Here is a 10851-nt window from a genome sequence, read left to right as displayed (position 1 = left end):
CATAGTCCAATTTCAATCCTTAATCTCTTCTCTAAAAATCATAAAGTTGGGATGTTCAAAAGGTGTTAGAAGGTGACGATTGACTCCAATTAAATACGTTATCAATTCTAGTATTGTACATTAATGTCGATGCTTTAGTATGCAATTTATTCTTGAGCCACCGGCTCCTCCTTTGTCTCCTCAGGCTTAGACTCTTCAGGCTTAGCCACTTCGTTAGCCTCTTCCTTAGTTTGTTTTCCCCAGGGGATCTTTACGGCAAACGTCAAGTAACTGGTATGGGTCTTAATCTCCGGTTCCACTCGCGTCACCTGTTCCCACTGGTACCCTTCGTCGCCTTCTCTCACTCGTAATCCTTTACCGAACGGGTTATACTCGACCACTTTCTCCTTCTTCGCCCGTTTCGGTTGAGGCGTCGCCTCGGGAGTAGGGCTCAGCTCAGTTTCCGAAGCCAACGCTTCTTGTTCGGCCTTCAACTCCCGCAACAGCTCGATCCCCTGTTGTTTCCGTTGGTGGATATTCTTTAGCCGTTTCACCACGTCCGAAACATCCTTAACCATTTCCCTTCTCGCCTCCCAGCGACGGTTATTCACCTCGACCATCTCGATCTTCGTCCACCCGTGTTCCTGAAGCGCTTTGACGGTACGATCAACCTGTTCGATACAAGGACTGAAACAACAGATGTTTATCTTTTTATCGGCAGCCATCACCGGATCCAACTGAGTGATAGCGTCCCAGGGACTGGGCAAGTCCAAGAATACGGCATCAGCATTTAAAAAGCCCGCCCCGTCGATGGTGAAACCTTTAGCACACACATCGCGATGAGTGATGGTGGTATTATTCAACCCATGCGCTTCGAGCTCGGCTTTAGCTTCAAGGTAACGAGGCTCGTGGAACTCGTAAGTGTATAAGTGTCCTTGGTCGGCCACGGTACGGGAAAAGGCGTGGGTAAACAGGGCACTCCCCGTGCCGGCCTCAAGCACCCTCAGCCCCGCCTGGACCTCCATTCTCTGCATGATATACAGACTGTCGTGAGTGTAGACGATCTGGGTCCGGTGGGGGAGCGACAACGTCCACAATTCGGGCGTGGGGCGGAGCAAATGGACGAACCCCTTGCCGCCCTGGCCCGCGAGCTGGGTTCCCCACACCGCACCCACCATGTCGTTATGGGCAAAATGGCCGTAGCGGGTGTTGATCACTTCATCCTCAGTAACCACAGTGGGCTTGATGTTGCCTCGAGAGATGAAGACGAGGACGATGTCGCCGTAGCCGATGGTGGGGTTCGACGAGAACATGCGATGCGATGCGAAGACCCCCGCGATAAAGATATCTAGTGATGGGTATGATAATGTGTGAAACATGTGTAAAGAATTGAATCACCCTAGGTTTTGATTTTGAATATTTGGTAACTGGTTCGTTGTAATTCTGTTCGATACACGTATACTAGACACTTTTGGTGGAGAGGACCATATATCTGGGTAAATCCTATGACTAGAGCACTATACTATAAGTTAATGGATAAGAGAGTTTGCTAGTAAGACTTTATCACTAGTTTACCAAAGAATATCTACTAAATTGTAGAGGTTTATACGTTGCGGTGTAGACAGCGATGAGGTGATGGCAACACTACCAAAAAGTATCAAATACCACTCCAATTGAAAATCGAAAAACACACACAATATTAGCACCAAAATCCAAACACATTTATACTTTTACCAATCAAAAACTGACCGTCCTAACCCGACTTACACCGGCACGGCTCTCGTGGTCTTGTACTCTCAGGGTTCAAATTTCGCGCGGGCGAAAAAGGTGGCCATAGAGACCATGAACGTCGAGGACCTCTACCTCGAGCTGTACGCGTTCACCACGGCGGCGGCGATTGTCGGGCTGGTGGACCGCAAGATCTTTGTGTTGTTGCGCGACGGGCGCAACGTGTTTGGCATTCTCCGCACCTTCGACCAGTTCGCCAACTTGGTGTTGCAAGACGCCGTCGAGCGGATCTACCTTGACAACGACGACGATGAAGACGCCAAAAACGACACCGCCGCCAAGCCCCAGTACGCCCAGGCGTACCGCGGGGTGTTTATGGTGCGTGGGGAGAACGTGGTGATGATGGGCGAGCTCGACATCGACCGCGAGGACGACCACCTCGACGAGCGGACCCAGATCCCCTTTGGCGACGCCGAGCGGCGGTTGGCCGACAAACACCGCCAGCGCATTGTCACGGAGCTGAAACGCACCCAGCGGTTGTTGCAAATGGGGATGGTCAACGACTTTGTCAAACTGGATTTGTACTAGCCGGCATCCACGTTATAGAGGCTACCTGTAATATACAAAAAAAATGGGAAAGATAATCACTGATATTGTAGATGAGTTGATGAAGCCATCAAATCGGAGGGAATATGTTGTCTATTGAATAGGGGGAAGATTCGAATCAAAATTGATCATGATGTGAATTTGAACGTTATAGTATTTTGATTCTGCCATTGGTTCAACTGAGGATATGGGAGTCCTAATTCAAATGATCCTGAGGTTAATTCAGGGTAATTCTATCGATTCTCTACTTTGTCTTGTAGATTTGTACGACGAGATAAGCAATGTAACTAGGTGTCCCACATATTTAATCGCATCAAACGATTCATTTAGTTTCTTTGACAAATTAGGCTTGCGAATTGATAATATATACAGTATCGTTGATTTAAATTGGTTTTAGGCTCCTTTCTATTCTACACCCAAGCTCGCACAAATTGGCAATAGTGAGCGGAGAATCCAACTTCCAGTTAGATATAGACTTTACCAACTCAAATCTATAAAAAATTCAAAAATATGTCAATAGAATCTAACACATCAAATTACCCTAATCTCCAAATTTCCCCTTCAAAATCCCGATTCTTTTGCCTTAAATCACTCTTCCATTGCTTCCACTGTTATCAGCGTTAGTGCGGCTCGCATTGTCCCTACCACAAGCCCTCCCACCAAAACAACCCCCAATCTCCACGATGCTGACGGCGGGGGCGGTGTCGCAGGCGCTCGACGACTTGTTGGCGATGGTGGACGCCACCCACTTCACTGCCCGTCAAAAACAGCTGGTGCGGGCGCTGCTTCACGCCATCCAAAAGCTTGTCATCGCCCAAGCCGATGACCGGGTCGTCGTCGCTGCTGGCCACCTAGCGCTTGCGTTTAAAGGTCTCCTTGACGAAGGTGCTCGACCTGACTTTGACACTGAAGATCTCATGCATAAGCTTAAGTTTACTCTGGTTCTGGCGCCGTTTCCTTCTTCTCGTACCGGTCCGGTGAGTCTGACCCCTAAACGGGCACTGGTGATGGCGATGCCTCAATTGGGTAATCAGCGACGACTGCCACGGCCTTTGGTAAACCGTTACTCAATGGATATGGCCCCGAATGAGAGACAAACTCGGCATTCTCCGTTACGGCAACCACCGGTGAATAATCGCAGTTTCATTGAAGAAGATGACCTGGAAGAGTTTGATGAGGATGAGGATGATCTCGCTAACTCGTTCGATAATCCATTTGTGCAACGCCGATATCTGCAACCGGTGATGAGACCGTTTCCGTGACAATATCAATACCCAAACTCTTTAACAGTAAGGACGGGAGACACACATTTTCAATTCATAGACTTTGGGATCAAGAATACCCATAACCTGAGAAACAGCGACAGAGACACTTTTCATTCAATGAGCATTGGCATATATATAGACACTACTTAATGAACATGGCCAGGTGATATTACCGATTGAATTGGGTCTAGGTTCAGTTGATGTCCATTATGGCTCAATGATAGCTTATCGTCGAAGAGACTACCATAACTTTCCATTCATTGGAGATCATACCGTATATGTCGATGGCTCTGGTTAAGATAGCAACGCAACAATTGCGAAAGCTTCTTGACATCTACATAAGGTAGAAAGCATTTTGGAGGGAGAACAACTTGAATGACTCGAATCTACTACACCCCTAATACTTATACTAAGACATTCTCAATTAATCGTTCATAATTATACATTTAGATCCGGTAGACGATGCCGTCCAGCACCATCACCTTGTTGTCGCCCGTGAGCTTATCAAAACCAGCCTCAAGCTCTTCCTCGGTGAACGGCGGCAGCACCCGTTCGTTAAGTGCCGCCACCACGTCGTCGTAGCCAGCAGCGTTCTCGACACTGCCAAACATGTCCATCTGGAATACCAGCGCCATCGCCCGGATGAACTCGTCCATTCTCAGCCCCAGAATGGCCACGAGATCGTCGTCGTCGTCTTCGGCGCCATCCTCGTGATAATTGTCTTGTTCGTCATCATCGAGATCGTCCTCATCAAGATGCATGTGTTCGACGGCTCTCGTGGCTTCCGCTTCGGCGCGTTGCTGAGCGTCTCTGACTCCCAGACGAGTAGTACGAGTCGTCTCTCCTGGTGGAATAGTAGTAGCAGCATTTCTTGCCGGAGGAGCTCTGATCACAGGGTCATCCACATCTTCGCCATCATCTTCCTCACCGAATTCATCTTCGTCAACTTCAGGGGAGTGAGTGTGAGGTCTCGCCCGCTTCAGTTTCTTTTGCACTTCCTTGAAAAGCGCCACCCGTACAAGCTCCTCCGCCACCTGGGCGTCGGCCACCAGCACCAGCTTAGAGAGTCTCACCTTGGCGTGGGCAGTAGCTAAACGGATAAGGGTTTCAAGAGTTCTGGCAGTGATGGGGGCAGTATTGCGTTGGGTCTCTTGCACTTTATCGTTACGCAACGAGGTATAGGTGGCGATAATGTAATCCAGAGCCTCCTTACTGAGGGTCGGTTGGATTCTCTGTTTAGCGTACTGAATGTACTTTTTCAAGAATGATAACGCCACAATCTGGCCCAGATGGCGTTCAGCCCCGGTATGAAGTAAAGCATTAAACTTTTCAAACACGGGACGTTCTTCTTGTTCTTCCTCATCGTCATCTTCACCCACATAAAGCGAGATCGACAGCTTTTCTCTGATGGGTTCACCTTCAGCAAGCCCCGGAGGTTGGAACTGATGCATTCGAAGCACGTGTTCCGACACCACACGGTCTCTGGTAGTATTAACGTCGTCAGTAATGACAAATAACAAGTCAAAACGAGAAAGCAAAGAGTCGGGAAGGGCAATATTCTTACCGGGATCTTTATGGATATCGTACTGACCGAAAACGGGGTTAGCAGCAGCGATTACCAGGCATCTAGCGTTTAACGATGTGTGGATCCCGGCCTTAGCAATGGTCACCGTCTGTTGTTCCATCACTTCATGGATGGCCACTCTGTCAGATTCCAGCATTTTATCGAACTCATCGATACACACAATCCCCCGATCAGCGAGGACCATGGCCCCGGCTTCCAATCTCCGTTCACCGGTTTCTTTATCGGTGGTAACGGCAGCGGTTAAACCGACACCAGAAGAACCTCTACCGGTAGTGGCAATGGCAAGCAGGGCGGTGTTAAGCACAAATCTCAACATTTGCGACTTGGCCGTCGAGGGGTCACCCACCATTAACAAGTTAATGTCACCACGCAAATGGGTCCCGTTATCCAAGTTCTTTTCCACCCCACCAAGCATCATAAGAAGCACGGCCTTTTTAACGTATTCGTAACCGTAAATCAGCGGCGCGAGTGAGTGGGACAAAATGTCAAATAGTTGTGGGTGGTTCTTCATTTTGAGGATGGCCCTAACATCACTATCAGAAAGACGTTCGTGGGCAGCGACACCGGTGGACCGAGCGTGGAGAGGGTACACCAGGTTAGCGAGGATCACCGTTCTAAACAGAGCCAGCTGGTTACCGCCACCCAACAGTCGATACACACCAACAATCTGGACTCTATCCCCGGGTTTAGTCAAGTCCACAAGGTCATCATCAAGGATGACGTCGACGGAACGAGGCAATTGACCCGCGGGAGCCATTTCCGGCATTTCCTGAACGGCAATTCTTTGGTGGTCGCGATAAGTCAGCAACCCATACTCAGTAGTCAAAGGGTTACCGTCTTGGTCCTCAGTAGGGTAAATCGCTGGAGTCAGAATGGGGTCAAACAGGGTCGTTTGGTCATTATAGTCACGGTAAATAAACCTCAGGGTCTTCTCCACATAGTGCACTGAACGAATAATCTTTGGGCGCACTAACGAAGCACGGGTGACAATCCCTTCAACCGACACCATTTGACTTAAGAAATGAGAGTCAATCGTTCTCGGGGTAAGCTGGTGAGAACCGAAAGCCCCTCTAAACCCAAGCAGGAATTTCTGGTCCGGTGGGTACTCAAACGGAGCCGTGTGGGGGTCATAATTCATCTGGACCACTTCTTTTAAAGCCTGTTCGGCTGGAGGTAAATAATCAGGCGGCATATTAAGCAAACCTTGCCAGTAATCACGGTCAAACTCACGAATATGGTCCATCAGCACCACGAGACGTACATGGCCCTTAGCGATCATATCGCGGATTTGCGGCGTATAACCGTCCTGGTTGCCACCGGGCTGGAGGAATTCCATGAACTTCCTCCTGCGGTCTTCAAACATGGCGTCAAGCGGCGCCACGCCGCCATTGGCTTCGTCCATAGTATTAAGGGAGTGTGGTGGAGGTTGGTACTGGATGAGACTGAAAAGTGCGAAATTGAGTGGAGGGTAGGTGGTATAGAACCTGGCATAGAGAAAAGAAAACTAGGAAATTTAAATAGTGATATTAAAACATGTTTATCATGAGGTACTACCTATTAGAATTCGAGATTATCACTTTAAATGTCATTGTAGTTTTGAGTATATTAGTTATGGTCGACGTTATCAGCGACGCGTCCACTGTTTAGAAAAAAAAAAAAATCAAGTACCGCGTTGGACTTGAAAAAGTTATGGACGAGTTGGGAATCGAACCCAAGACCTTTCGCATGCTAAGCGAACGCTCTACCAACTGAGCTACACGCCCGTTTTCGACGCAAAATGCATTTGGTATGTGGAACGAGCCAGGAAGAACGCTCACTTTGCCTTCAATATGCTCCGAAATATCAATTTGACCCTCATGTTGTGTTTCATATGAGGTTTTATACTCCACTACATACTTATTTGCTTTATTTTCACATTTGTGAGTGCAATATTCCACCGATCTTTCTTGTGCCCAACATTCGCCCCTCGTTTTTTGTGCGAGCGGAGGAGGATCGCCGTCTTGAGAGGTGGTGCCACTCTTTGCCCCTTATCCTAACAATATAATCCGTCATGCTTTCCCAGCTCACCACGGTGTGTTCGGTGGTCGACGAGCACCTCACCCGGACCCTCAACGCCACCGAGTTCACCCGCCAGCTTATCATTACCCCGACGTCCAAATTCATTACTGAGCTGTTGCTTGTGCTTTTCTTCATTGTGATCAACTACGAGATTGTCTACTGGAGCGGGATCCACTTGGGCCTCTGGGAGTACCACGCCAGGCATATCTTTAAGGAGATCCCCGTCCACTGTGCCCATGTGTACGTGCGGATCAACGTGGTTACCGCTGACGATACCGACCAATTGAACAACTATTATAGCTTGAAACGGCAACTGAAACGAGGGGTGGCGTCGCTTACCAACTGGCTGAAGATGACCGAGGAAGGACAACTGGTATTCCAGCTACCTCAGTTTGTCAAATACCACTTGGAGTTCTCTCCGGAAGACTTTGAGCTGTCTCAGGACCCGGAATACGGGTGTACCGTTGACCACTTACGCAAACGGGTGCTTGAATTGTGGAACGAGTCTGACTTGTATTCGCCATGGAACCAGCCTCATCACCCGCCCCCGAAGCAAGTGGTGGTCTATAGTAACAAGGATGTCGAGGTTACGAAAGGCGATGAGTACTTGAGTAAAGTCGATATCGAAACGGGTAACGTGATTGACGTCGTGGTGGTGGTGGAACCCAACAACGAAAAAGAATGAGTGTAGCGTATTTAAATTGTAATAGTATAAGGCCTGGTTTGACAGCAACGATGTAGTACAAACGTAGATACAGTCGAGTTCGTGGGATCATCGGATAACATTGCTTACTGCTGGGGACTACAATTGACCATACTGATCGAATTGGACTGCTGATCATGTTATATAGATTGCCCTTAAACTATGATGGCTATAGTCATAATGTTGATCACTCTATCTCTCCTTTTTAGTCAATTGATAGTGTTAATTCTTGAGACCCCGTGGTCATTCTACGTATAATTAGATTTCATTCTACAATTGAGACACTTTCAGCCGTACTAAGCAGTGGTAGAGCCCTACTCGTGTAACCGCAACTTCTTCGGTCAAAACTCTTCAATAATCAAATCACTATTACAAATAAGGTAAAACCAAATCTCCACTCTTTCATAACTTCCTCGATTCCTCTTGTTTGTGGCTGAGTCGTGCTTGGCTTTATCGTAACCTTCATAATTTCCAGCGAATGCGACAAGAGTGCCAAGTCCGAATTCGGCGATAGACTCAAAATTAGTAGACTCAAAGATGTAGTAGACCCACAAAAATTGTAAAATTCAAAGACGTCAAATTTCGCCGGTGATGGTGCGTTGGATTCGCCTGGTGGCAGTATCGGTGCCGCTTGTTTTCGTGTGGTTGCTTCTCCTTCGCCAAATACTCCACCGACGACAAAACCATTTTACTTCAAACAATAATGATGATTTCCCGGTTTTATGGTTTCGAAACAATCCCGAAACTTGTCATCTGGAGCCAATTGCGATGACTGCAACTTCTCAGGAACGACCGGTGGACATTGAGTCATTGGTGAAGCTTTGTATGGCTCAGGGAGGGGAGTTTTGGGATAAAGTGAAATACTTAGTGAGACCCCGCCACCTCCAATTTGGAACTAAAGAGACTCAGGAGGCATGGACAGTAACTCAAGGATCACTGGTATGGATTGAAGACGCGGGAGTCTATTTAGTTGTGCTGAAACTTGTGTATAAGAGAGACCCATACTCAGTACCAACACCACTGTTTTCAGTACTTGTGGCTCAAGTGTATGATAAACTTGAAAACAAGGCGATTACAAAGAATATTACCCTTAATGGAAACACCGTTAAATTCCCGAAAATGCTCGAGGTGCCGGTATTTGTTCCTCCTCGTATCGAGTGGTACCTTGGAGTCGATGCCTTCCATTTACTCCATTTACCTCTGGGAGAAGTGATTTTGGTGTACTCCACTAAATTCAACTATATGGAAGCGAAACACTTTGCCATAACTCTAGACGGTGCTAAGCGGTGGTCGTTCCATTGTACTGGATACGATGATAACGAATGGACTCCGATAACTCCAATTACCAAAGACTATGTTTCATTTGTTAGTTCTTGGGACCCGTTTACGGTAATTAGGTGTCCGTTGACGGAGCTGGCTCCATGTACGGTGGTTAGCTCCTCTAATCAGGTCTCAACCAAGTTTAAAGGATCTCTGCCATTTATCCCTTTGAGCGATAATAAGTGGCTAGGATTCGGTACTTCGTGGTGTGCTGATTGTGGCTGTGGCACTGAAACACTAAGACCTCACATGGTAACCATTTCCGAAACCAATGGACAGTTTAGGGTTGATGGTGTGCTGCTGCCCTTACAATTAGGGATAGCCATGAAAGGGTCCAATCGCAGTGATCCCCATGACATCTGTGGCACTATGGGTTCCCATTTAACCGTTACCAATATCGTACAATCCAATGACCAAGGGTTGATGGTAGATTATGATATTGGAGGATATAGTCCCGGAGTCGCCGTCATCGACATCGATACCTCTCTAATACCATCAGCTGATGACTTTCAAGAGAAAGGAGACATCCTTCAATGTGCTGAGTCGCTGCTTTTGACATTCACAAAGCAATTTGGTGATTTGGTTGAGTCTCAATTAAACTTAAACGGTCAGCTGTGGAAGCTTCCATACCAACAACGGAAAGAAGCTGAGGCCAAAGAAACACTCCGAAAACAACAAGTGGCAGCAGCCCGACAATACCAAGAGTTCTTAGAAGCAGAGGAGGAGGCCCGGCGCCGGTTGGAGGCCGAGATGAGGTGGCACGAGGCCCAGCGCTACCAAACCTACAATTAAGCCATAAAGTACGTCATATTCTCATTAATGCATTTCGTGTACCCCGTGCGGGTGTATAGGGATTTAGTATTCTGGTCAGACAAACTCGTACAGTTGGCGGTCGCTGCCTCCACCGGCGTATTTCAATCTTAACGTCTGGAACTTCTCCAGCGTCTTATTGCTGAAATACATGCCGGTGATGGTCCCCGGTGGTCTGCCGTCTCCTCCTAGACTTAAGGACACGTAGTAGAAGCCGTCAAATGAAGCACCAGCAATCAGCTTGAGTCTCAGGTCGGGGACGAGGAATTGCTCTTTCCACCGCATAAACACCACGTCGTGGCCGTAGCCGTCTCCTGCAAATAAGTGTTGTAACCTATCGGCGACGTCGCTATCGCTAGCACCTGTCACATCGGGGATAAGGTGTTTCCAGTGCTCCATATCGTTGGCAAAGAACAGCCCCCACTGGGGGTTTTCCGCGACAAACAGGTACTGCTGTACTGGTCTGCCACCGGCGTGAGCCCAAGGGTTATTGATTATTTCCCCAGTGAAACAGGTGACCATATCCTGGTCGGTAATGAGGCCTCTGATCAAAAGAAACCCCAGCACCGTCAGATTGACCAAGTCCACCGTCTTGATCTCAACCAATATGTGATAGCTGATCTTGCCCAGCACCTGGGCGCCAACGTACTGAGCCTGGGGGGCCAAATAGTGCAGCCACAGCCTTGGCGAGGGTACTTGAGGAGCGTCGCCAAAATAGTCTCCCCGTTGCGATAACAGAAACAACAGCCCTTTGGGAGGGTCGTGTAGTTGGTGGCTGGCTCGTCGGCGGAGCTTTT

General features: G+C 48.1%; 7 protein-coding genes across 7 annotated transcripts in view; 4 read left to right on the top strand and 3 right to left on the bottom strand. All coding sequences in view use genetic code 12, as the record gives it.

Annotated features, from left to right (window-relative positions):
* Window positions 1-146: 146 nt before the first annotated feature.
* Window positions 147-1292, bottom strand: DIURU_003868 (tRNA 1-methyladenosine methyltransferase subunit; the record flags this gene model as incomplete). The annotated part of the gene is made up of 1 exon (XM_034156677.1): window positions 147-1292. One exon carries the CDS (start codon window positions 1290-1292, stop codon window positions 147-149), a length of 1146 nt encoding a protein of 381 aa, XP_034011333.1.
* A 529-nt stretch (window positions 1293-1821) lies between these two features.
* Window positions 1822-2295, top strand: DIURU_003867 (uncharacterized protein; the record flags this gene model as incomplete). The annotated part of the gene is made up of 1 exon (XM_034156676.1): window positions 1822-2295. The coding sequence occupies one exon, from the start codon at window positions 1822-1824 to the stop codon at window positions 2293-2295; it is 474 nt and encodes a 157-aa protein (XP_034011332.1).
* Window positions 2296-2996: 701 nt separating this feature from the next.
* Window positions 2997-3575, top strand: DIURU_003866 (uncharacterized protein; the record flags this gene model as incomplete). The annotated part of the gene is made up of 1 exon (XM_034156675.1): window positions 2997-3575. The coding sequence occupies one exon, from the start codon at window positions 2997-2999 to the stop codon at window positions 3573-3575; it is 579 nt and encodes a 192-aa protein (XP_034011331.1).
* Window positions 3576-4024: 449 nt separating this feature from the next.
* On the bottom strand, window positions 4025-6565 carry MCM3 (MCM DNA helicase complex subunit; the record flags this gene model as incomplete). Its single annotated transcript, XM_034156674.1, has 1 exon — window positions 4025-6565. The coding sequence occupies one exon, from the start codon at window positions 6563-6565 to the stop codon at window positions 4025-4027; it is 2541 nt and encodes an 846-aa protein (XP_034011330.1).
* A 648-nt stretch (window positions 6566-7213) lies between these two features.
* On the top strand, window positions 7214-7906 carry DIURU_003864 (uncharacterized protein; the record flags this gene model as incomplete). Its single annotated transcript, XM_034156673.1, has 1 exon — window positions 7214-7906. The coding sequence occupies one exon, from the start codon at window positions 7214-7216 to the stop codon at window positions 7904-7906; it is 693 nt and encodes a 230-aa protein (XP_034011329.1).
* Window positions 7907-8692: 786 nt separating this feature from the next.
* DIURU_003863 (uncharacterized protein) lies at window positions 8693-10036 on the top strand (the record flags this gene model as incomplete). The annotated part of the gene is made up of 1 exon (XM_034156672.1): window positions 8693-10036. One exon carries the CDS (start codon window positions 8693-8695, stop codon window positions 10034-10036), a length of 1344 nt encoding a protein of 447 aa, XP_034011328.1.
* Window positions 10037-10111: 75 nt separating this feature from the next.
* The window catches only part of DIURU_003862 (GID4/VID24 family protein), a gene marked incomplete at both ends in the record, with an annotated part of 2800 nt that continues 2060 nt past the window's right edge, over window positions 10112-10851 (bottom strand). The window contains one exon of the mRNA XM_034156671.1: window positions 10112-10846. Within this exon, the coding sequence (XP_034011327.1) occupies window positions 10112-10846 (735 nt within the window). The remainder of the gene's footprint in view (window positions 10847-10851) is intronic.

Source organism: Diutina rugosa (assembly GCF_008704595.1).
Source record: "Diutina rugosa strain CBS 613 chromosome Unknown scaffold54_size82597, whole genome shotgun sequence".
Classification (NCBI taxonomy): Eukaryota; Fungi; Ascomycota; class Pichiomycetes; order Serinales; family Debaryomycetaceae; genus Diutina; species Diutina rugosa.
The sequence above is the reverse complement of the archived record's forward strand: the minus strand, read 5'-3'. Positions and strand labels throughout refer to the sequence as shown.